Source organism: Macrotis lagotis, chromosome 4 (assembly GCF_037893015.1).
Source record: "Macrotis lagotis isolate mMagLag1 chromosome 4, bilby.v1.9.chrom.fasta, whole genome shotgun sequence".
Classification (NCBI taxonomy): domain Eukaryota; kingdom Metazoa; phylum Chordata; class Mammalia; order Peramelemorphia; family Peramelidae; genus Macrotis; species Macrotis lagotis.
The window spans coordinates 100,206,654-100,233,520 of record NC_133661.1 but is presented as its reverse complement, the minus strand read 5'-3'; the positions used below and the strand labels follow the sequence as shown (position 1 = coordinate 100,233,520).

Below are 26,867 nucleotides of genomic sequence, written 5' to 3'. Positions count from 1 at the left end.
AGGGTAGAAGAGTTTCAGTTCTTCTCAGGATAATAATAAAAGCTTAGGATAATTCCTTTGAGGTATTTCTCTCTGGTTATTTCCTAGCATAAAGGTCCTGCCATGACTCCTAAATAAACTAGTTCAAAACCATATTCTTGTGTCTGTGTGTGTGTGTGTGTGTGTGTGTGTGAGAGAGAGTGCATGAGAGTGTATATGTGAGTTTATATACACATGCAGTCACATATAAAATTATTTATCTCAATAAAGGCTTTAGTAGGACCATGAAAGTTTGCTTTTCTAGGTAGCTAATTCAAAGTGATTCAATAATGAAGACCTATCATATTTATATGGACCAGAACACAAATAAGAAAGTGATAATGAAGTCATGTAAATAAAAATAATTTATACTGGATACCCATCTTTGCCTACTTTAACCTTCAGGATTTGTCTTTTAAATTCTTCTTAATGTGAGTGCTCTTAAATCTGCAACTACATTAAAAATAATAATAACTAAATAATACACTCACATTTATGTAGTATTTGAAAGCATGCAAGAATTATGTGCCAGGACCAATTCTTTTCCTACAGAAGTTTTCTAATTTTATACTGACAAAAATATAGCTGGAGTGAAAACACATAAATAAACAAGAGCTTAAAAAAAAAGGAACTAGAGAGACAACTAAGTAAACACTGATCCCATATTCCATTAAACTTTAATTCCCAAATTCACTTTAAATTCTAAGAAAACCAGCTTACTAAAGTTTAAGATCACCAAAGCCTGAAATTTACTTGAAACATCTCCAAGGAGCTGAGAACCTGCTTATCTAGTAAGATAAATTTAATTATCACTAAGGAAAAATCATGTATGTTAAAAGGAATAATTGTAATTTATAACTTCTATTATAAAGGATATAATCTTAAAAAGATATAATAAATAGCATCAAGAACAGGAAAATTAAAAAAAACAATATTAACTCTTTTCTAGTCCAGATTCAAACTGGCCTAGAGATAAAATGATAGTTATAACTCCTGGAGATCGCTTTCACTTCAACAATTCCTAAGCATGTGATAATTTCCTCTAACATTGTCTTCAGAGGAAGAGCATTATTACTTATAAAGTAATAATAATAATAGATTAAAAAAAACATAGCTAAGTTGTTGTTACTTTAAAAATAGTTGTTTAAAAAATAAATGAACCTTCCAAATTGATGGATGCTAAAAATTATCCAAGTAATGATTCTTTTCTTAACATTTGAAAAATATGCCCCTTTTGAAGTAACTTTTATACTTACTGATTAGCATCAAGCAAAACAACTTTGATACCATTTACAGTACACACAGTGTTCATTGGCAGAGGATAGAGGTATTGTTCTTGCACACCAAGTTTGTTCTTTACCAAATTGCTTGTAATCTGTAAAATAGCAAGTATTTGTTATAGCTACATTAAATGTTTAAAAGAGATTAATAAGTTCTTTCTTCCTCAAATTTGGATCCAAATTCTTTAGAGAATATATGAAATAAATGCTCAGAAGTATTGAACGGTTACCTAGCTGTGTGACTTGGGGAAGCCACTTAACCCCACTGCCTTGCTAAAAAGAAAAAACAAAAACAAAAAAGTATTGGACTGGTAGTTAAGAGGTTCAGAGAGCAATACCAACTATGATACTAACATCCTGCAATTAGGATAGTATTTCAATTAGTGACTTTTTAAAAAGGGTTTAGAAGTTAATAAGAAGCCTTTAGTCATTTCTTTTCTAGAACAGGTAAAAGTTCAATTATTATTCTCTTCAATCAAGTTACTTATAGTTATAGATATTTCACAAATTCTTTCATGATAATAATAGATCACACAGTTTTTCTATCCTCCTACCTTACTACAATAAACTGGAAATGTAAATTTTTTTGACAAGCCAGCATAATGGTCTGAATGAAAATGTGTGAGGAAATAGGCTGTACAGCCCTCGACTGCTCCATATTGAAAGGCATCAACTGTAAAGCCAGTTCCTAAAATTAAAAAAAAGAAAAGTAAAGTCATAAAAGACTCAATATAGTCAAAAAGACATTCAATTATGAGCTAATTCAGTATCATTATGCTTAGTTCTCCAGTCCATTTCTTTCTTTCTTTCTTTCTTTCTTTTTTTTTTTTGCAAGGCAATGGGGTTAAGTGGCTTGCCCAAGGCCACACAGCTAGGTAATTATTAAGTGTCTGAGGCCGGATTTGAACTCAGTTACTCCTGACTCCAGGCCCGGTGCTCTATCCATTGCACCACCTAGCCGCCCCTCTCCAGTCCACTTCTAATTAGTTATTGTGATTTAACAAAAGTCCTGCAGACTACAGAAAAAAATAATGACATTCTTGCAGAAAAATAACTCTACTAAGTAGGCTGAAAGGTCCGCTATAAAATTTTCTTTGTAAATAACCACATCAAAGAAGTATTAAGATACCAGTCAATTTTTAAAATGTATTAATAGTTATATTAATACTCATATTTATGGAAATCTTTTGCTTCTGGAATAATTAATAAGAGAAGAATGTTAAATTCTTGTATCTAAAGAGCACTAAGAAAAGTGCTATGAAAGCAGGCAAAGAAACAATCTCACAAGATTGGCCGGGTGTTTCAATATTAATGTGCAGAAAATTCTGGGCTGATTTTATAATTGAAAACCATTCATGTCAATTCTGTTTAAAAATATAATAGTTCTATGATATAAACAAAATGGTATGTACATTTGTACAAAGACATGAATGTTATCTATATATAATGCATAGATATATAATACACATGTCTATAATATATAACTACATATGATATGTACATGTACTCTATATATAATATACATGTAATACATACATACAAATATGGTCAAGACTAAAATATAAACTTGAAATAACATAGTGACAAAGAGCTAGAAAGGCCCTTAGAGGTCATTTAGTCCAATATTGTCACTACAGAATAAGTAAACAGGTTCAGAGAGATTATGACTTACCCAGGATCACAAAGGTAGCAATAAGTAGAGTCAGGATAGAATTAAGGTGCTCCACATTGCTAGTGCTCTTTTCATTACATCATTCTGCCTCCTTTAGGCACATTTTTTTGTGAAGATGGGCAGTTGTTGCCTACTATCATTTGCTTTAAAATTCCATTTGGATCATGATATTATTTACTTCAATTATATAATTCATCTGATATTTTCCTATTAAATCACCTATACTTTCTTCCCTTTCATATGAAAAAGCAGAGAAACTTAGCCATAGTCTGATCTAAGAAGCTGAGCAATATTATGTATAATATGTAATAAAAATGAAAAAAAACTTTAAATTTTCACAAGGTATCCTATGAATAAAAGTTTTTTTTTATAAATAAGCACACAACTTTATACATTTGAAAAAATAGGCAAAGAATCCATTGAAACTCAAGAAGGGTGGGTGATGTGTGTTTGATTTACTTTAAGTATGTATTACAATTTCAATTTACCTGGTATTTTCTTATAGAAGGGACATGTCTTTTCCCTCAATCCTGCTTCAGTATAAACTGAATCTTGTAACTTTCTTCTCCACCTCTGTGATCCACCTTTCTCTAGTTTATTTGCCACTAGTTCTCTCTTATTCATGAGCTCATCAGTTTCTCTCAATTGTGTCTTTTCTTCTATTGTAGCTGACTTTCTAAATCTTTTTCTTTTTTGTGACCCTTCACAGGATGATTCCATAGAGGTTTTAGTTCTATTTAAGTTGCGTATGTCAAGTTCCAAACCACCCAGAGATCCTTCTCTTTTCCTCTTGTTCTGTCCTGATTTTTTTTCATTAGGACTTGCATTTTTTGTCCTTTTCAAAGTACAGTTCTCTGGTGTTTTCTCTTCCTTTGCTTTTGGTGGTAACCCAAAAAACACACCTATATCCATTTGTTTTAATACTTTAGTAGAAGATGGTTTTGTGTTAGAGTTGGGAGCACATGGCAGCAATATTTCTGTAGACATATGTGCAGGAATTTTATTAGGAAAAACTTCCATGTCTAAAACTGAAGCCTTAATACTTGGCTTACTATCCAATGATTCCTTGTGGAAATTTATTATATGACTATTCTTTTTGCCATAAAAGGATCTATTTGATTCTTGTATATTTTCCCTCTGAGTTGACTGAGAAGTCTTTTCTTCCTTGCTTTCCAAGGATTGTGACATTTCACTATTAAGTAATTGCTGAGAAGCCCCACTGCAAGCAGCTGATTCTTCAGTAGATACACTCCCTCCACTTGATTGGGATGAAGACAATTTTGACTCATCAGGGCCCTCTTTATTGACTTGATAATTAGGATTCAGCTCCCCAGCTAAAGAAGTAGGAAAACATTTGAAATGATTAGTGGCATTTGCTAGCTCACAAGACTTAATCTTCTCAGTTTGGGAAACAGGTTTAGACAAATCATTTAAAGTGTGGGCTACATTCAATTCTTCATCATAGTCATCCTGGTTTATATAACTTTTCATTTTCCTGCTATCAAGCTTATACTCCTTCTGTAAGGTTCCACAAAGTCTTCTAAACAAGATACAGCTGTCATCCTCCTCATCTTCAGAACTGTAATTTCCAGAGTTTTCAGTAATAAATAGTTCCTTTTGTGAATTTTCTAGCTGTTCCTCTATATCATAAGTTTCTTCATCACTTTGGAGAGGAGAATAGGAGATTTCACAGTCACTGAGATCAGCTTTTGGCAGTGGAAGTTTCAAATGTTCTGAGCTTTTGTGTCTGTCTAATTCTCCATCAGTGAGAGGCAAACCAGAACTCTCAAGTTTGTCATTATCAACAAATTCTGTGAACTGCATAATCTGTAGGGATTTTGAGATGTTTGTGGAAAATGAAATCTTTTTATTGGTTTCATTTGGAGATTGAAATTTTCTTGGACTCAATGCTATCAACAAGGGATCATTTGATACATTTTTTGCATTCTCTGTTTGTTTCTGACACTGAGGCCATCTTTCCTCAAGGCTACATAGAAAGTCTGATTTAGTATCACTGGACCCAAGGAGCTTGCTGCTTGATGGAGAAGTTGGAGAGCTAAAAAATTCATTCCCTGCTCTACTCTGAGCTAGCAGGAAATGGGCATAGCGTGTGTAATGAGAAGGAATTGTAGAATTACAAAGAAGACCATCAGGACACTCTAAAAAAAATATTTTTGAGAGAAAAAATTAGAATCAAGTTACAGATCAACATTTGATTACATGTTCCTGTCAAATCCAGTAAATAATATATTGGAACAAGTAAAACATTTAGTTAGAAAATCTGGATTCAAATCCAGAGGTTCCACTACTTATTATGCATGTGACCTTTGACATGACACTTAACTGCTTGGCCTCAGTTTCCTCAACTATAAAATGAAGATCATCTAGATGATCTTTACATTTCATTAGAGTTCTAAATCTTAGGAACCTACTTTCAGATTATAAACTATTAGCAGGCCCCAACCAATCTTTCTCAGTCTATACCTTTTACACTTCTATATTCTGCAATCTAGACAAATTGGCATTCTCTCATGTTCCCACTTCTGGACCTGATCACTGACCATCCTCCTTACCTCTGCATCGAAGTTCCCGTCAATCACAAGCATTTATTAAGGCCTTGTGATTGGGGGGGGGGGTAGGATGAGGTTACAAATACAAAGAAAGAAAGGATACCAGACTTATGAACTCACATTCTATAGCGGGTGGTAACAAGTATGTACACACACAAATATAGCATAGTAGTAAAATACAAGGTAATTTGGGAGGGACAGCATTTGGAGGGTAGAGATCAAGAAGTTGGAGAGGTTGGACCTTTGAAGGGAAGAAAAGGACTCAAGGGGAAAAAATGAGGCAGAATATTCTAAGAAGAGGGGAATTGAGAGCAGTATTAGGAAATCAAGTACCATGAGGGAGAGCAGAGAGAAAGTCAATTTGGCAGGATCATAGAGAACAGAGGAGTAATGTCATGAGATGGCTTAGAGTGGGGAAGAGACTTGAGGCGGGGAGACCAGGGAGAGGTATCTGCAATACAGGGAAGAGACTGGAGGCAGGAAGACCAGGGAGAGGTGTCTGCAATACAGGTGAGAGATGATGAAGTCCTGAATGGATTTTCAAATATTCTTTAAGATGCAGTTTGCACCATCTTCTATTTGAAGCCTTTCTTGATCAACTCTCCCCCCCACCAATTAATGAGATCAGTGCCCTTCCAAATTATTCCATATATATGTGAAATATTTTGGACGTATTTGTACTTATTCATTTTACAATTAAAAAATATATATGTGTATTTATATATATATGTAAGTGCTATCTCCCCCATTAAAATGTAAAGTCCTTGTGAATAGGGACTATGTCAATCTTTGAACTGTTTAACAATCAGTTCTAAAAAAATAAACACAAAGGCACACAAATGTAATCTGCAGTACTAGCGTTCTCTCCATCACTTTTTTAAGTTTAGACAATCAATAAAGCAATTGGTCAACCTCTGATTTGTAGCCTTTGCTAATTTGCTCAGACTATTCACAGTGAAAATTTAACAATGGTCCTCAAGAGCTAGCTCCCTTGTATCCCTGGAATCTTCCACAGTCCCTGGCACAAAGTAAATCCTTAAAAAAAATATTTGTTGATTGTAACTTAGTTTCCATAGTCAAAACAGCAGGAAATCTTTAAACTAATGCTATTAAATTCTAATTATAAAAGATAGACTCCAGAATCCTAAACAAAAAGATAGTTAAGATCAAATTTTAACAATTTGCAATTTTAAAATATAGTCAATAATTTTTCTTGTTAAAAAACCAATAAAAAGGCAAAACAAAAAACACTAGAGGAAATTTACCAGTTGTCTTTTTCCAAGAAATTCTGACTATGAAGGCTCTTCAAAATATATGTTCCTTTTGCTTTATATTCCCTCAAGGAGAAGCAGCATGGAATAATGGGATATGTTGCAGTCAAGAAGACCTACTTTCAAGTCCTTCATCAAACAAATAATAGCTAGGATACATAAAGTCACTAGTCTTCTGTATCTCAAGAAACTCTGTAACACAGAGAGTAAATTACAAGTTGTCAATTTGTATATATAGAAGTAATTTCCACACGTGAGAGTTCTCCAAACTTCTGTGATCTCAAGTCCTAGCCAAAAAAAAAAAAATTCAAGGGAAACAACTACCAGATGCTAGCTAAATTCTCATCAACTTCACTATTGAGCTGCTAAACAGGAAGCAAAGAAGACAGCCAACTAGTATACTTGTCTTATAGAATTGCAGAATGTAAAATCAAGTCTAAGAATTTGTCAGTTTTTAATTTATTGACCAACAGATCTATGCCTCTAACTCCACCATACTGTTGTAATTAGTTTAAAAGAAGTTTAAGACAACAGGAATTTTAATGGGATATTACTCTAACATATTATATTCAAAAATTACCCTGTAAAACTCTCTGTCTACAAATAGAACTACATTAGCAATGAGGAATAGGTTTGGAATAAAACTTAGGTGTTAACATTTAGGTCTTCACATTCTAGACTTAATAATACGTTTATGAAACAGGAAGCTCAAAAATACTTGTCAAGTATTCTGGGTTATCCCAAACTTACTACACTCAAGGTTCAATCATAAAACATTACTCATTATAGATCAAAAATAAAAATCTTCAGGCGAATTCTATTTTAACAATATATTTTAACACTACCATGAATCAAAGTACCAAACAGGCCTAATATGAAGGTAATTTCAACTTAAGTGCCAATCCAATTACCTGGATTCCTAGGGCCTCCTTATATTGGATATCAGAGTAGCCTCAAACTTCTTAGAAATGAAATAGTAGGTAAGTTAAAATTCCAAAAGTTTGAGAGGGTTTTGTAAATTTTATACCCTACTTCTTTGAGGGAAAAAAAAAGACATGTATATCACCGATTCATAAATTTATTAAAATTTAGATTGTGGTCCAATGATAAATGACAGTTGATAAAAAGATCTTGTAAGATTCTAAAGTATCTTCTGAATCAAAGAATGATTAAATTATGCTTAGTGTTATTTTCATGTTGTACATAGTTACTGCATTCATTAGCAGGTCTGCTGATTACATGTCATATGCCTTTAGGAAATTAATTAACCAATTGAGTTTTATTATTTTTTTACAATAAAATGTTGAAATATTTTCAATATCTATTTTACAAGGTTATATCATGAAAATTTTATGAAATAATATTCACAGTACCTTTCATTTCCATCATGAGATTCCATTGCCTAACTCTTAATTTTCAATAAATTGATGTAAATTTGGCACGTCTGACCATTCTGAATGGGTACAGAACACTAGAAATTTGCAAATTGCAAATCTTTTAATGCTATATAAATACTAGCTATTTTCAATTATTACCCTACTCTTACTTGGGCTCACATACTTGGACCCCTCGGATAGATTGGAAAAACCAACTGACCAGAATAATAATAATTTTTAAATGAATAAAATAAAATACATAGAATTACAAATGAAACTAATGATAATGAAAGAAACATTAAAAAAACAGTTCATAGACCCTGGTTTAAGAACTTGTTTAAATTTAAACATGCCCCAGAGATCATTCCTTATATTTTATAGATGACGAAAACAGATTAAGTTACTTGCCCAAGATCATATAAATATCAGAGCTGGGTTTCTTCTGACTTTTGTGATCAGTGATCTTACCACACTACTCTGTTGCCTCAGCACCTGAAACCTTCTTAGGATCTCCCTTCTAAATATTTTATCATGGTGAACGCATCAGGCACATATCTTGGTTTCAAACCAAAATATCTCGCTTTCCTTTAATGTTTTCATGAAATTATATGGTAGAGTTGAAGAATTTTTTAAAAGTTTTCTTAAAAAGCTTTCTCATAAAATTATTCCTATTTATACCTTTCTTCACAGGAGTACTTTTGACCTCTGATACTTTGCCTTTCTTAAATCTTTTAAACTAACCTTTAACAAGTTCAAAGAAAAAATACTCCTAATTCTTTTTTCCTTTTCACTATAATCCAGTTATATTCAGAGTACCTTTCATTTCTATCTTGGGAGTACCATTAACTGACATTAATTTTCAATAAACTGATGTAAATCTGGCATATATGACCATTTTGAAGGGCAACAGATCATTTTCCTTCACTGTTAAAACTTACCTCTTTCTGAGGACTGTGGAGCATCCAAACATTCAGAAACATGCCACCGAGGTGTCTGACCCAGCAATAAGGAAAAAGGCATTTGGCAGCTTGGGCAATATCCACTGTAAACTGGATGCGGCTTTGTTGGGGTTAGTTTTTTGTTACTTGTCTTTCCAGACTTTGCTTTTGTAGTCACCTTACCCGGGGACTGCTGAAAATTATTGCCCCTATTAGGTTCCGATCTAAGTGTCTGAGAATCTCTTTCTCCTAAACACAATTCATCATCTTTAGATTCTTCCTTAACTTTCACAGTCCTTTTGTTTTTAAGTTCACATCTTTTTGATTTGCGTTTACCATCTGTTGCCTTTTGAACAGAATTAGAAATATCCGAATTTCCCAATTTTGGTTTTCTTATCGATTTATATTCCCAGATATCTTCTTCCAACAAATTTTCTTCCGACATGATAAAGCAGTAATATCAAAACAATACCAAATCTAGCTGACCTGGTTTAAAATTATTTAAAAAAACCCCTAAATCCACTGAAAAAAAAAAGCTTAAAACTTTAAAAAAAACCAAGTAGTGGGTCAAATTCATTAGGATAGGGAAAATACAACAACCTCTGCTTCAAAGACAAATCTGTTTCAAAATAAAAAAAAGAAAGCCTGCAGTAGTTTTTATACCACATAATAGAATTTAAAAGAATTCACATATATATATACATACATATATATATATATACATATATATATATATGTATATGTATATATATATATGTATATGGGATTGGGTAGGTGGTTCCTGGCCAACCGGGTTGTTTTAAACTTAACCTAAATCTATAAATTAGAACTATTTCCGAATTCAAGCACTTAAGGAAATTATAGAATTCCTAGACATTAAATTATTCCAAAATTCACCATTTCGGTGTACAAATGGTATTGTAAAAGGGACAAATAGTTTACAGGTGTATGGAAGTCTAAATTACTCTCAAGACATAATTTTTTGGTTCTTCTGGTTAACGGGGGCACGATGCGCTCCAAAGTGCGAAAGGCCCCATCTTCTCGCCTGGACGACTCCGGGCCTGCTGGGGCCCAGGCAGGACCCTCCTCTCTTCTCTCTCTCTCTGTAAAGAAATAGGGGGGTCAGTTTCTCGGGTCAGAGGTCATGAAGGAGTGGAGCCCTACCCCGGGGTCAGGGCGGGGCCGCCCGGGCCCTGCCTCGCTCACGGCCAAGTTCGTGAATGGAAAGGGGGGCCCAGGGGGTGCGCAGAGGTCCGGGCGCGGCGCCAAGCCCGTGTGGGGGTGCGGGCAGCTGCGCCCTTCTCGGCAGCTGCGCCCTTCTCCGCACCTGCGCCCCGCGGCGGCGCAGCTGCATCCTCTGGGCGCAGCTGCGGCCTCCGACCTCCCGCCCGCCCCGCACTAACCTTTCGTTCGCTCCGGCACTTTCCCTCCAAAGGTGGCAAGCGACAGAATTCCTTGCCTTTGCGAGCCCCGCCCCCCGGTCCCCCCAATTCAAGAAGCGGCCTCTTCCATTTCGTTCCCTCTTCTTTTTTTCTCCACTCCTGCGTCTTTTGAGGCGCCGGATTATTCCCGCGCCAAGGACGTGTCGAATCGGCCGATGTTGACCGAGGACGGCGCGGGAGCGGAGGGAGTTTCAAAGTGAGTAGGGGGGGAAATCTGGGTGTCTGAGGTCCGTGATTTGCTTTTAAACGCGTATTTACTCGCTCGCCCCATGCCTCTGGGAGGATTCGTTAACTTCGGGTCCTCAAGGCTGTATTTCCCGGGCGTTTTCACCCACGAATCTGCCAGCGCGAATCGGTAGGACGTGCGGTGGGGAAATGAGCTCAGAGCGCGCGGGGCAGCGATTCCGCCCAGGCCGCGGCTCGGGATGATGAGGACTCTGGCGCGGAAGACTTCGGAGCTCCCCGGCGGCCCGAGGCATTCCGAGCGGGGGGCGGCGAATGTGCCGCGGTGAAACCCAAGGGCGGGCGCCCCGGCTTCCTGCGCCCGCGCGGCCCCGCGCGCCCCCGCGCGCCCCCGCGCAGCCGCGACGAGCATGGCGGCGCCCGGAGCCGCGGGCCTGCCCGGCCTGCTGCCCGCCCAGACCTCGCTGGAGTACGCGCTGCTGGACGCCGTCACGGCGCAGGAGAAGGAGCGCCTGGTCTACCAGTACCTGCGCAAGGTGGACGGCTGGGAGCGCGACCTGGCCGCGCCGGACTTCCCGCCAGGTGAGGGGCCCGGCCCGGCCCGGCCGGAGAGCCCGAGCCCGAGCGCGAGCCCCCTCCTCCGCCCCGCCGAGGTCCGCGTCTCCTCGCCCCGGACCCCCAGGGCGCCCCCCTGCCCAGGCATGCCCAGCTGCCCAACCCCCAGGGCGCCCCCCTGCCCAGGGATGCCCAGCTGCCCAACCCCCAGGGCGCCCCCCTGCCCAGGGATGCCCAGCTGCCCAACCCCCAGGGTGCCCCCCTGCCCAGGGATGCCCAGCTGCCCAACCCCCAGGGTGCCCCCCTGCCCAGGGATACCCAGCTGCCCAACCCCCAGGGCGCCCCCCTGCCCAGCGATGCCCAGCTGCCCAACCCCCAGGGCGCCCCCCTGCCCAGGGATGCCCAGCTGCCCAACCCCCAGGGTGCCCCCCTGCCCAGGCATGCCCAGCTGCCCAACCCCCAGGGCGCCCCCCTGCCCAGCGATGCCCAGCTGCCCAACCCCCAGGGTGCCCCTGCCCAGGGATGCCCAGCTGCCCAACCCCCAGGGTGCCCCCCTGCCCAGCGATGCCCAGCTGCCCAACCCCCAGGGTGCCCCCCTGCCCAGGGATGCCCAGCTGCCCAACCCCCAGGGTGCCCCCCACCCAGGGATGCCCAGCTGCCCAACCCACTGCCCGCTTCCTTCTATGGGTGCCCCATTACCCTGCTCAGGAGCTGCCCAACCCCCCAGGGGACCCCACTGCCCGCTTCTTTCTATGGGTGCCCCATTATCCTGCTCAGGAGCTGCCCAATCCTCCAGGGTACCCCACTGCCCGCTTTCTTCTATGGGTGCCCCATTACCCTGCTCAGGAACTGCCCAACCCCCCAGGGTGCCCCACTGCCCGCTTCCTTCCTTCTATGGGTGCCCCATTATCCTGCTCAGGAGCTGCCCAACCCCCCAGGGTGCCCCACTGCCCGCTTCCTTCCTTCTATGGGTGCCCAACTGCCTTCCACTCAGGGTGGGTGCCCCACTGTCCTGTACCCCACTGAATGCACCCACTACTGTGACCCATTGTGGGGTATACGCACTGCACCTCAAACTTCAAAAACAGCCATTCTTTGGGGATGAGGCACCCGAGGCTGCTCCACAAAACCCTCCTCTGGCTCCTATTCCCTGGCAAAGGGGAGACCTTTGCTCGGTTTATCTGTGGCAGTGTTGTTAGTGGACTGGAAGGGGCATTGTCAATGGGAAAGCCGTTTCCCTGGTCACAGGGCCCTGCTGTTGGCCTTGAAGACGTATGACATTCCTCATGTCCCTCTGCTTACCAAGAGCAGGGCAAGCTTTTCTTTGAAAAAGCCATCCATTGGGGTGGCCAGGTGGCACAATGGTGAGCACCAGCCCTGGAGTCAGGAGGACCTCAGTTCAAATCCAGCCTCAGGCACTTAATAATGACCTAGCTGTGTGGCCTTGGGCAAGCCTTGCAAAAACTAAAACAAAAAACAAAAAAGACCATCCCCATACATTTAGAAGTCAAGTCAACATTTATAAAGAGTTCACTGTCTTGCCAGTCATTATTCTAAAATTGTGGGGAGACAAAGAAAGCAGGGAAAACAAGGCCTGCCACCAAGATCACAATCTATAAACCAGAAAGGGACCTGAAAGACTTTTCCTCCCATCTACAGATGAAAAAATTGAGGCATGGTGGTAGGGAATTATTAACTAAATTTTAAATAAGTCAGTAGTCACTGACTCTGAATCATAATTAATCAATTTAGTGATAGTTAAGTGACTTGCTTAGTGTCCATACAGCTAGTAAGTAATATCATGAGGCAACATTTGAACTCAGGTCTTCCAGATTCCAATTCCAAATTACAAGTCTAATACCATATCTATTATATCACACTGCTTCTCAGTTCTCTTAAAAATGGACATTAAAGAGGATACAGATTTCTTTTGAATTATAGAAATTCTACTGTAATTTGTACTGCTTAAAATAAATGAACCATTGGCAGGGTTTTGGAATTTTTTAGTGATGACTAATTTTGTTGTAATGGTATTTGACTTCTAAAATACCATACCAGTAAAGGCCATTATTTGGAGCATTGGCTTCTGAGGGTCAGGGGAAGCTGAGATTTATTACAAATTGTCCTTTTTTGTTTAAATTATTCTCTACTTCACATTACTTTTCTTGCTATAGGTAAACATTTCAACACTGTACAATATCAAATTTTATTAGGACACTTTGAAATAAAGTAAAATAGATGACCTGTCAAATTAGCATACAGTCCATGTATCCAAGTTTGCCTCAGATATATTATAACCAAGATTTCAGAGGCATCAGATCATTATGAACAGAACACTGAAGTGTATTCTGTCTTGGTTTGCTAATTTTTCAAATGATTTTGTAGCATATAAATTCTTTGCCAATAAGAGAAAGCTAAAAGACAATAAGTGGATGTCAGGAACAGTATAATTACTTTTGGTCCTTTCTTAGAAAAAAATGGTACTTAACTAATTCAAAATGTTATGCAAATAAGCCATGAAAAAGCTCTAGACTTGGAGCCAGAAAACCAGGGTTCAGATTTGGCCTCTGACCCTTAACTAGCTGTATTGGATGTAGCTTCCCCATCTGACAAAAGGTTGCAATTATTGACATGTATGTAATGCTTTAAGGTTTGCAAATTTATTTACATATGTTCTCTCATTAGGTCTTCACAGCAGCCTTTTTTAGTAGATACTGTAGGGATTACCCACATTTTAAGGATGGTATTATTAACATTGATGCTTCTCTTTCTTCAGTTTTTCTTATTGAAGGATAATAATTTAAACTGTGATGTGACTTTTCACAATAGAAATCTAGTAACTAAGATTAAAAAAATATGTCTTATGTATATCTAGAATAAAAAGGAAAAAAAAAAGGCAAAGCCCAATGAGTAAATTCAAAGGAATTCCAAAAGGAAAGAAAGGACCTACAACTAGGAAATCAAAAAAAGGCTTGAGGGGAGAGAGAATTTTTGAAACTTGGAGGAAGTCAGATGATTTTTGAGATGTAGAGCTAAGAAGGGAATAGAGCAGTAGAGAGCCTTAAGAGCCGGTTTGAAAAGTTTGTATTCTTATAGGCAGTAGAGAACATCTTAATGCTTTGGGGAAGGGGAATGACATAATTAAAACTACTTTAGGATGATAATTTTGGCATCTGGTTGGAGAATTTATTGAAGACTTAGAAAGAGGGAGACGAATCAGAAGGCTGTGCCACTAGTTTAGGTGGAGTGGATAGGATGGATTTGAGAAATATGAATTCTTGGTAGCTAATTGGATTGGAGTAGTGAAAAGAGAGTTATATGAAGAATGACTTTGAGATTGTGAATTAAAGCACCTGGAAAGATCCTAAGGATCAGCTAATCCATAAAGCATTTATTAAGGTCTGCTGTCTTCCCAACACTGTGTTAGGTACTAAGGATAAATGTATATAAACAGTGAAACAGTCTTGGGTCTTAAGGAGTTAACATTTCTAACAGAGAAAAAGGACAAAGGCATGTATATCCAAGAATGTATGTATATTCTTTGCATATGTAAATACAAACTAAGTATAAAGTAGTTAAATGATAGTTTGGGAAGGAGAGCATTAACTTGTAGAACATGGGTATCCAATCTTTTAGTTCTTCTGGGCTGCATTGCCCAATAAAAACTTGTCAAGGACCATATATAGAATTTAGTATTTATTCATCATTATAGTGTAATCCATGAGTATAATAAATAATGTAATAAAGTCACATAATATAAATATATTTCGAAATGGGAGGACAGCAATAATATCTAAGGTAAATCAGGAAAAACCTCCTACTGGCAATAGAACCTCTGATCTGAGCCAAGAAAAGAGCCAGGGATTTCAGAATGAAGTAAAAAATGGCAAATAGACTAGAAGTTCATGAAGGTGAGAAATAGGAAATTAAGCTAGAGAACAGATATGAACCAGATGGTGGTTGTTCAGTCATTTTTCAGTTGTGTCCAGTCTTCATGACCTTATGTAGGGTTTTTTTGGCAAAGTGGAGTAATTTGCAATTTCCTTCTCCAGTTCATTTTACAGATGAGAACCTAAGGCAAACAGGGTTAAGTGACTTGCCTGGGTCCACGCAGCTTGTGTCTGAATCCAAATTTGAACTCAGGAAAAGTTCTCAACTCCAGATCTAGCATTCTACTTAGCTGCTCTGACAGCCAGATGTGAGGATCTTTGAATGCTAACCAAAGGGAAGTTTTATGGTATTTTAGAGGCAACATCACTTAAGCAAAGGAATGACCTAAGTCATAAAGTAAGGGCCATGTTAAGGGAGTTGAGCTCTGGAGGCTAGGGAAAGAAGTTACTTATAAAGAGGTTAAAAATTCAGGATACAGGGACCATTAGAAGAAAAACAAAACAGAAGGAAAATAAGAGGAAAAACATAGCTTAAGCCTCCTGTAATCTAAAAATGCTAACGAAGAGGCAGCACAGTTTGGGCTATTGAATGAGTAGATAAATGCCAGACTCTGGTTGGACACAATTGCTCTTAGAAAGATTTGGGGAAGAAGAAGACCATGGTGCTTGAGCTATACCTTGAAAGAAGAATAGAATTCAATGACAAGCAAGGAGTAAGTATGAAGCGACAGAATGTTTGTGAAGAACACAGAGAAGATCAGTTTGGCTGGATTGAAAAGTGGGTTGGAGAAATAGATTGATACCAGGAATAGGAAAGTTTGGAGAAGGGGGTGGATTTAGAATATGAAGACTTGCAGTTTTGAAATACTGAATTTGAGATGCCTTTGTGGCATTCAGCAGGAAGTCAGTAGTGTGAGCTTTTGAGTCTGGGGAGAGATTAAGATTTGCAAGTCAAGGAAACCAAAGCCCTTAAAGGAACATAGGTTCAGGGACAACTGGGTGGCAGAACCTGACCAAGAGGGCTCCCACTATCTCATAAAATTCAACTAATAGGAAATACATGGGGGCCATAAAACAGCTAGCTCCCTGTCTAGCTTTGATTCTCTCAGTAAAGTAAGAGGCAAGTTCATTTACTGAGAGGGACTGGTGATAGTAGAAGATTAATTCCTCTTGAAGAATAGAAAAGTTAAAGAAAAGAATAGGTTTGAAGTAACCACTTTCTGAAGTTTGGTGGAGTCTAGGAAGAATATAAGAATTTCTAAGCAGCTTAGGCAATTCAGACTTCTTCCAAGAGCATTCAGTAACATGGTTATACAAGGGTTAAGGATAGGCATGTTGAATAGTGGAAAGTCAAAGGAACAAGGGGATTCAAGGATAGCAGATATATTTGGTTGAAGTGGTCAGGACTATGGAGGAGGAAACTTAGGATACAATGATGGGTTGGGTGAACAAAGAGGGGCAGAGAGATGACATGATAAAGAGTAGGGAGGTTTATGAAGTCAAACAGAAGGAAAGGATAAACGATTTAGGATCAGAATGGAAAATTTCAGAGTTAAAAGTTTTTAGAAAGGAAAATTGCTATTCAGTTTGCATGTACTTGATATAAATTTTAAAGATCAATGATTTCATTGGTGCTGATGTTCCAACTACAAAAATAGACCGCTTTTTGACTCCTTAATTGACAGTTTAATGAGTTATGGCCAACATCATGGAATAGGAGGAGTTGACATACTATTTGCCACTTCTTGCTTTTATAACCGCAATATTTTCTAACCCCTTGAAGTTAGATTAATTAATTTATTGTTAATATTGCGTTTTCAAAATCTCTCTTGTCATTATACATTGACTTCCTCATAATTCTTCTTTCTCAAGAAGCTCATTATCTGAATCACAGTCATCCTTTTCATCCTATTGCCTACCTTTAAATTTGGGAACTCAGTATTTTCCTGAATATCATGCCTAATGTTCTAACCTCCTAATTGTCAATCCTGCCTACCACCATAGAGTTTTAGTTGCTCTCCTACCTTTATTATCTTAAGCTTTGAAACTTTTCTCCTTCATCATAATCTCTTATTTTTCTTATTGCCTTACTTCTAAACTTGCCCCCCCCCTTCTGTATGACCTCCAGGCCTTCTATACCTCACTGTTTTCCCAGTTGATCATGCTTGCTCTGATCTCACTTTATTTCCTTCACAATATTATCCCAGTGACTAACCAACTGAACTTTATGCTGTGCTCTAACCTTGAATCTTTTGTTACTCTTTAATCATTTACACTCTTCTTATACTTAAGATTAAGTTTTCCCTCCTCCAGCCTTCTCTACTACAATCCCCATCACACAGATATGCTAACCATGTTATCTGTTTGAACTAGATTCTCACTATGGTACTGACCTACTTTTATTCTTCCTTGATTGACTTCCATATCTTACTCTTGGAATTGACTCCTTAAAACTTTCCTTTTCTGAAGCACTTCCTTTTTTTTTTCCTGAGGAAAGCCCTGATTTTTGCTTTGCTCAAAGAGCTAATCAGTTAACAACCTTTTATTAATCAATGTGCCAGACACTGTGAGACTTGCACAACAAGAAACTTCTCTGCCCTTGTGAGAAACAACACACACACACACACACACCCCTATAACTATAGATATTTATTTCTTGGCAACAGAAAGCTTTTTAATCAAAAGCATTTATTATGTATGGCAATTATGTGTGGAGGATTCTATATATATATATATATATATATAGCCCTTGCCCTCAAAGAGTCTACATTATTGAACTGAATATAGCTATGTACAGAACCATACAAGGCTATAAACAGACGCATCTCAATTAAACATGCCTTAAGTTAGAAGTTTGAGTCCTCTTTCAAAATTTTTGGCCTATTGTACTATATTTTTTTAAGAACATTTTTTTTTTTCTTTATAATTTTAGTTGAATTATCTATTCTTATAACTAAAATTCTTTTACATTACTTTCAGGACTAGAATGGCTGAATACAGAAGGTTCCATTTCTATCTACAAGGATCTTTGTGGAAAAGTAGTAGTCCTGGATTTCTTCACTTACTGCTGTATCAACTGTATCCACCTGTTACCTGATCTTCATGCATTAGAACACAAGTACACTGATAAAGGTATTGAACTTTAATTAGCTACTAACAATTTCCTTGCAAGTGTAAAGGAAGTATAGTTGAGTCACTTATTTGTGGATGATTAAACATTTGGCAAGACTAAAGTGATTCTAAAAGTAATTTCTTAATTGTACTAAATCTACAGAGAAGACTCCATGTACTCATTAAAATTTCTTAAAGGGTTAAATTTAGTTACTGTGATCTGTCTTAATCAGAGGACCAAAATTTAGAGCATCATCTCTCTTTCTGCCTTATAATTGCAAAATTATTCCAAGATCAGCCAGCTTTTGTGTTTCTATTCTTTGTCCAGACTTATTTTTAAATGTTTTTTAAAAAGTTGAAATATATAACCATTTATATATTTGTTCATGGTACAATTTGGGGGCCTATTTAAATATAATCTGACAGACTGTAATAGACTACAAAATATTATAACAGTTATATATGTTTTGGTCACAGCCACATATAAAATGTTTCTTATAACCCAATATTTCCTAATGTGATGATCTGCCCTGACTTGTGAATAGATGTTCAGCAACAAACAAAATAGTTCAGGAAACCTCACAGAATAGAGGAAAGAGAGAATGTGAGTAGTAGGCAAATTGGAGGGAATGTACCAAAAGGAAAAGTAGCTGGTACAGTAAAACTTTCATTAATTGAATTATGTAGACTATGTATGTATTGTAATGCATTCTATTTTGTGATTAATAGTAATGGAAAGAAGTTGGACTCCATTTAGAAATGAGAGCTCTGGGGGCAGCTAGGTGGCACAGTGAATAGAGCACCAACTCTGCAGTCCAGAGGACCTGAGTTCAAATTTGACCGCAGACACTTAATAATTACCTAGCTGTATGACATTGGGCAAGTCACTTAACCCCATTGCCTTGCAAAAAAAACTAAAAAAAAGAGAGAGAGAAAAAGAAATGAGAGTTGTACCTTTGGCTATGCTATACTACTAACTAGCTTTATGACTGGGATAAATCTATCATCTGTAAATTGTGGGTTAGATTGGATGATTTATAAGGGCTCTTCCAATTCTAAAAATAACTAATTCTTTATGAAATGTAGTTTTCGTCTTTCTTTGGTGATTTGGAATTTTAAAGTTCCTTAAGAATCATCTTTAAACGTCTATACAATATTTCATTCATATATATATATAAAAGAAATTATTTCCCTCTTTACTGATCCCAGAGTCCTTCCTATAAGTTGCTTATTTTAAACTTCTACTGTCAGATTTTTCTTCAGATTTCTTGACTGATAAAAAGATAATTCAGAAAAAAAAATTCTAATTTATTTTTAATGGAACTCCCCATTACATCTAGGATCAAAAACAAACTCCTCTGTTTGGCATTTAAAGCCATTTGCAACCTGGCTACAACCTACCTTTCAGAGTTTTTGCATTATCCTCCTTTGTATACTTGATGTCAAAACCATCCTTCTTACTGTTCCTTACAATCAACAGTCCATCTCCTGTCTCTCTACTTTTGCACAGGCTGTTCTTTATGTATCCTGGATGGTTTTTTTATTCCTGTAATTGTCCAAACTGTTTGTTTTGCCTGTGATGCACACCTTCCTTATCTCTACCTCTTACAATCCTTGATTTTTTTATTCAAGGCTTAGCTTGTACTGCCTCATACATGAGACCTTTTCTGATACCTCTGCTTGGTCCTAGTGCCTCCTCTTCAAAATAATTTTGTACATTTTAAAAATATTTGCATATGTACAAGTTTCCCCAAATTGATGTGAGTACCTTGAGGTACTAGAACAATTACTTGATTCTAGAGCCAGGTTTGTAATAAGCTGTAATAAAACCTCCTTGATTAATTGACTGATTTCAAGTAGGTTTTAGTTAACTGAGGAGAATAAAGAAAGGAAGTTTATAAGACTTAAGAAAGCATTGAATGTGGAATGTAATGGAAAGTAAAATTTACATAAAAAAATGAAGGACAATTTGTAAGTTTAGAAACGAGAAGATTGGCAGAAACAATTAGGAACTGCTTTTATGTTGGTTTCATATCAGTTTGGAATATGTAACCATGATTATACTTTGTCAAAATAGGGGAAGATAGCTTTTATGGGGAAATCTCAGGTGAATTTTTGCTTAAAGGATAACTGATTTTTTTTAAAAAAAAAAGGTAACTGATAACTTATTCAAACCACTTCCTAGTTCTTCGTGTATTAAAGTCATAATTTTATTTGACCATCCGAGGAATCCATTTCACACTATAATTACTCTTAAGCAAATATCAGAATTTTTTTTTATCTCTAATAGATTATATCTTGAAATACCAACTTGTCAATCAGTAATCATTATTGAAACTTCAGCAGATGTTTACTAGACATTTTACAAATGCTTTGTTTCTTAGTCTATATTAGTGGAATAGATAAGGAAGAATCAGAAATAATGGAATTCAGTTACCTTGGTATTTGATTAACTCGAAAATATAAATTACTTAGTAAAGAATTCCCTTGATAAAACTAGAAAGAAGTCTGGAAGAATTTAGACTCAAGCCAGTCTATTCTACCTTCATATTCCTTAACAAATTCAAAATGGTTATGTAACCTGAATATTAAAAATCATAAATTAGAAGAAAAGCAAATCATATGTTTTCATAGCTATGTGTAGAAGATAAATTAGTAACTAAACAAGGGGGGAAAGCAATAAACTAGATAATTTTTGATTACATGAAAAAGAAAGTCGATCTGCAAGGATTAAGGATCTACTATGCAATCAACAGATACAGCTAGGTGCCTCAGTGGAGAGAATGCTAGGAAGAGCTCATCTTCCTCAGTTCAAATGTGGCCTCAGTCATTGTATGACCCTGGACAAGTCATTTTACCTTGTTTGCCTCCATTTCCTCATGTAAAATGAGCTGAAGAAAAAAATGACAAACCATTCCAGTATCTTTGTCAGGAAAACCCCAAATGGAGTCAGTGGAGTCAGACATGACAGAAATGATGGAACATCATCAACAAAATGTAACGTACATTTTTATAGATACTAGTGTTATGAGTGTTAAGAATGAAATAATTTCTATTTGCATTGAACTTATATTCTGATGGAGGAGAGAACAAGTTCACATAAAAATATAGATACAAATGTAATAAAGTTACTTCATAAACACAAAAAGAAGTTAAATACAAGGTAGGGCACTAATTGTTGGGGGATTCAGGAAAGACTTTTTATTGACTATGGTGCCATTCCTGGATCTTTAAAAAAGAAAGCAACTCTGAGAAAGAAGGAATAAGGAAGAAATATTTCTAGCCATAATAAGCTTTTGCATAAACAAACACACAACATACACATATTAATGCATCCGAAATAAGGAAATGATTAACTAGAGAAAAAAAATCTTTGTATGAAATATCTCCTTTAGGGTTTAGTTATTCAAGTTATGTAGACAACTAATAAAAATATTTAAGACCAAAAGCCATTGCCCAGTAGAGAAGTGATCAAAGGATAAGAAGTTTTCAAAAGAATTACAAACTAGTTACAGCCATATGAAAGAATGCTCCAAATCACTAATAAGAAAAATGCAAATCATAAACCTTGATATAACACTCCACATTCAACAAATTGGCAAAGATGACAGAAGAAGGGTATAAGTGATGTTGGAGAGATGGTAGAAGGGCATGAACAGCAATTGACGAAGCTAATGATTCTATATATTGATTATGGAAAGCAATTTGGAATTTTGCAAATAAAGTGGCTAAAGGCAATGTGGCTATGTTTGCCTCATACATTCCACTCCTAGGCATATACCCCAATGAAGTCATTGACAGAAAGCCCCCATATGACACCAAAATATTTGTTGCAGCACTTCTTGTGGTAGCAAAGAGCTGAACTGAAGAATGTCTTAACCAATTGTGTGATGGATTATTTCTGTGCTGTAAGAAACAGTGAATCTCAAAAAGTATGCAAAAGCTGACATGAATTGATGTAATGTGAAATAGGGCCAAGAAGATTGTACACAGTGATTCCAATAATGTAAATGGAAAGAAAACCACAAAAAACATTTGAAAATGAATGTTGTGGGATGTGGAGGTGCAGAGCGAAGATGGCAGTGTAGAGGCAGGAATTCCCAGAAGCTCTTCCCCAGACCACTCCAAATGCCATAAAATTATGACTCTAACCAAATTCTAGAGAGGAAGAACCCACAGAAAGACTGAGTGAAACAATTTTTTGGCCCAAGACAACTTGAAATATGTGTGGGAAAGGTCTATTTCACTGGGGTTGGAAAGAGCCGCAGCACAGCCCAAGCCACAGCTGCACCTTGCCAGGGGAAACCAGCTCCAACTTCTAGGAAACAACTTGAGCGCCTAGGTGTCCCTAGGGACATTTTCCTAGACCTCTCAGCCCAGGGATTGCCAAGGGCAACTTCGAAGGTGGGAAAACTGCTGCACAAGAGTAAGCTCAGAATCCAGGTCAGTGCAGACCTCAGCACAGTACCACCCAGGAACTTGTGGAGCCACCCAGCAACTGCTTCCAGTATGCTCAGTCCACTGAGGGGTGGGGAGAGACTACAGAGGTCTCTCTGCTATTCCTGGGGCATACTCAGATGCAGGGTCCAGTCTGGGGCCCCCCATCGCCATAGCAGAGCAAGGGACCTTCCTCACAGCTCCAGGGTAAAGAGGAGTGCCTGTGATCATCCACAGATCAGAACACAGACCAGGTGAGCAGTCAGAGCTTTCATAAGACATTGGATGAATTAAGATCTTGGTGGGGAGGTCCCAAAAAACCCCCAAAGCTTTGGAAGTACATTAAAATCAGGTCACAGACTGAGGAAATGAGAAACCAACAGAAGAAAAAGAATCTGACCATAAAAAAAAATTACTTTGGTCCCATGGAGGCTCAAAACACACACACACTCAGAAGATGACAAAGTTAAAGCTTCGAATCCAAAGCCTCAAAGAAAAATAGGAATTGGTATGGAAGGGCTCAAAAAAGACTGAAAAGCAAATGAGAGAGGTAGCAGAAAAATTGGGAAGATAAATGAGAGCAATGCAGGAAAATCATGAAAATCAAGTCAGTAGCTTGGTGATGGAGATAAAAAAAATTACCAAAGAAAATAATATCTTCAAAACAGCTTAGGTAAAATGGAAAAAACAGTTCAAAAGGTCAGTGAAGAGAAGATTGTCTTAAAAAGCAGAATTGGCCAATTGGAAAAGAAGACTAAAAAGCTTTCTGGAGAAAATAACTTCTTCAGATATATAATGGAACTAAAGAAAGCTTTGTGAGAAATCAAGAAACAATAGAGCAAAACCAAAAGAATGAAAAACTAGAAGAAAATGTGAAATATCTCATTAGGAAAAAGAACTGACCTAGAAAACAGATCCAGGAAAGATAATTTAAAAATTACTGGGCTACCTGAAAAGTCATGACCAGAAAAACAGCCTAGACTTCATTTTCAAGTATTTCTATAGGAAAATTGCCCTGAGTCCTAGAAGCAGAGGGTAAAATAGAAATCATGGCACTACAGTCAGGATTACACAGGATTTCACAGCACCTACATTAAGGGGTCATAGGACTTGGAATATGATATTCCAGAAGGCAAAAGAGCTTGGATTACAACCAAGAAGCAACTACCTGGCAAAACTGAACATCCTCCTTCAGGGGAAAAGATTTAATGAAACAGGGAGCTTTCAAACTTTCCTGTTGAAATGACCGGCACTGAAAAGAAAATTTGATCTCCAGGTACAAGACTCAGTTAAAGCATAGAGAGGGAATATAAAAGTATGATATATTATAAAGATATGGAGTCAATGGGTGAAAAAGGAATGTACTGGGAGAAAACTTTTGCAATGTAGTGGAAGTGGGGGAGGTGAGGGGGAATAAGTGAGCCCTCATTTTCATTGTAAGTGGCTCAGACAGGAAATAATATACACATTCAATAGAGTAAGGAAATCTATCTTACCCTAGAGGAAAAAGGAAAGGAAAGGGAAGGGAGACAGGGGGAGGGGAGGGAGGTGTAGGTGGTAGAAGAAAAGGAATATCATGGGAGAGAGGAATCAGACACAACCCCCTTCTGAGGAGGGTCAGTGTGAAAGGAGAGAAAGAATAGAATAAATGGGAGTGGGAAGGAATAAAATAGAGGGAAATACAATTAACATTAGCAACTGTGGGAAATGATTGAAGCAACTTCTCTGATGAACTTATGATAAAGAATGCAAGCCATCCCAGAGACAGAGCCATTGATACCTAACAGACTGAAGTATACTTTTTCCCTCTCACTTTATTTTTCTTAAGGTTTCCCTATCTTTGGGAGGGGGGGATTATGTTTACTTTTACAACAAAATTATTGTAGTAATGTGAAAGTAAATTTAAAAAAAAAAAGAAATGGATGTTGTGAAATTATAAAATACAAGTTTGGTCCCAAAAAAAGAGATTCAGGAAGATAATCCATTTTGTTTCCTTCACAAAAGCAGGATACACAGTTGTATATAGCATTGCTTATAATGTCAAAATTTTAAAATGTACTGATGAAAATAAATGATAGAAATAACATCTTTAAGGAGGAACCCCTAGGTGTTCACGAGACATTTTACAAACACCTTTTATCTCAGCCATTCAGCAAACATTAAGTAAAATCTCACATGTACCTGTACTCTACTAAGCGATAGATAAACAATGATGAAGCTCAACATAATCACTACCCTTATAGATCTTATAGTCTAGTGAGGAGATAAGTCAAAAAGCACATGAAAATAACAGATGAATTCATTCTTCCTGATGTACAACTTTGATTCTATTACATCATTACATTTTAGTAGTTTTGTATAGAATTAACATTTCAAGCCTGGATACCACATTTTAGGTTGTGCATCAATAATTTGGATAGCTTTCAAAGGAAATTGATCATAGTCTGAGGTTTGCACCATATGCACATTGATAGAAGGGAACTGAGTATTCTCAAGAAGAAAAGCCTTGGGTCATAGTGTTTGGAGATTTTTCATGGAAATAGACTTTTTCTTCTTGGTCCTAATAAACCATTGCTTTTTAGGGATGGATAAGAAAAATCAACCTTGCTTCAGTTCTACATTATCATTGAGCTTACTATTAGGATTCCAAACAGGACCAGTGTGTGAAATTATCATCTATAAGACTGCCGAGCACCAGAGCATCAACTGAGTAGTAAATCTCAGACACCAGTTTCAAAAAGGAGTCAAACACTAGCCTATTCAGAGGATTCCATCTTGGAATAAGAAAAATATACTCGTTCTGATACCCATTCTTTCCCATTATTTGAGAGAAAATCCAGGGGCATTGTCTTCCTTTCATTTCAGGATACACAATAGGTGGGAAACTAGTTGAATAATATTTTCATCCTAATGCTATCAAATTTATTAATTATGATTCAGTCAGTGACTACCTATTGGAAATTCTTTTTTTTTAATATTAGTACTTCCTACTTCAGCCCTATCTACCTCCCCAAACTTCTATGCTGTTTGCTCAAACACTGCCCCACCCCCGTTAATAAACCTCCTTTCATCTCAGACACCATGCTCTTTCCATTTTGCCTTCCCCAAGAACACCAATTATCCTGGGCCACCCTGTGTAGTTTTATGTGTACCTTCTCTCATATACCTTGATATATGGGTCTAAGAAGGAAAAAGAGAAATTTTTATTTTTTCACTGCTAGATCATTCTTCTGCCGTTTTCATATAGTAACTTCCCTTGACATTCACTTCAATTATATCATCTTCTCTATATCTGGTCCTAATTATCTACCAGTTCTCAGGTTTTTCCTTTCTTTCCTTGTTTTTTTGAGTTCAGCACCTAAATCACAGTATTCCTCTTTTCCTAATACCAGCCCTGATATTTGTAGCATTCAATATTTGTAGGTTTGACTTCTCAGTATTTCAGTAATGTGGTATAGAGCCTAAATTGATTGGAGCTAGAAAGTGTAATAGTTATCTTTCTAATGATGAGAGGATTACAGATTTATATTAACAGAAGCAGAGACACCTAGAGTTTATCATGTGTAACTTTAATGGGTTTCTAATAAATAAAATTTGCATCAAAATGCTTTTTCACTTGATTATCTGATATGTCTTTGTTCTTATCTGCAGTGATGCTATTTCTGTTCTTGAAGTGGCATTCCCCAGGCTTTTAAAATTCCAGTGAATATTCAGTTCATGTTACCAGTAAGCCAAAAATGGTCAGCTGTGTGAGGAAGTACTTATTAATTCAAAAATAGCCTATACAAGTATTAACTTTATAGCTAACATCCCTTCTCTGTACAGTAAAGCTTTAAAGCTATGCATATACTGTAATGATTAGCCACAATCATCTTTACAGTGGGGATAAAAGGAAATTATAAATATTAGGAGCACTACTCACCAAATAAAAGCTGAATTATTGTATTGAATGGTTCCATTGTTAAAAGATTTTTTTTGAGTTACATGTATCATTGCACTAATAATAATTCAACACATATTTATACCAAACTGGCCTATACCTACTTTTTTTTATGCTCTCCAGTTACCAAAAAAATACTTATTTTTTGGTATACAATAAAGATACAAAAATTCTATAGGATTAC

At 37.4% G+C, this 26,867-nt stretch overlaps 2 protein-coding genes across 3 annotated transcripts in view; one reads left to right on the top strand and one right to left on the bottom strand.

The window, feature by feature from the left end:
- DCLRE1A (DNA cross-link repair 1A) overlaps positions 1–10,977 on the bottom strand; it is a 29,555-nt gene extending 18,578 nt beyond the window's left edge. The window contains exons 1-5 of one of the 2 annotated variants that reach the window (XM_074233642.1): positions 10,529–10,977; positions 9,126–10,228; positions 3,459–5,129; positions 1,853–1,986; positions 1,275–1,393 (exon numbers count right to left, since the gene is read on the bottom strand). In XM_074233642.1, coding sequence (XP_074089743.1) covers positions 1,275–1,393; positions 1,853–1,986; positions 3,459–5,129; positions 9,126–9,570 — 2,369 coding nt within the window. In that variant the 5' untranslated portion in view covers positions 9,571–10,228; positions 10,529–10,977. Of the gene's footprint in view, positions 1–1,274; positions 1,394–1,852; positions 1,987–3,458; positions 5,130–9,125; positions 10,376–10,528 lie in introns of those variants that run through there. The other variant, XR_012477877.1, reaches the window with a different exon arrangement.
- A 168-nt stretch (positions 10,978–11,145) lies between these two features.
- The window catches only part of NHLRC2 (NHL repeat containing 2), a 63,158-nt gene continuing 47,436 nt past the window's right edge, over positions 11,146–26,867 (top strand). Inside the window, exons 1-2 of the mRNA XM_074233643.1 lie at positions 11,146–11,332; positions 18,175–18,327. Of these exons, the coding sequence (XP_074089744.1) occupies positions 11,161–11,332; positions 18,175–18,327 (325 nt within the window). The 5' untranslated portion in view covers positions 11,146–11,160. The remainder of the gene's footprint in view (positions 11,333–18,174; positions 18,328–26,867) is intronic.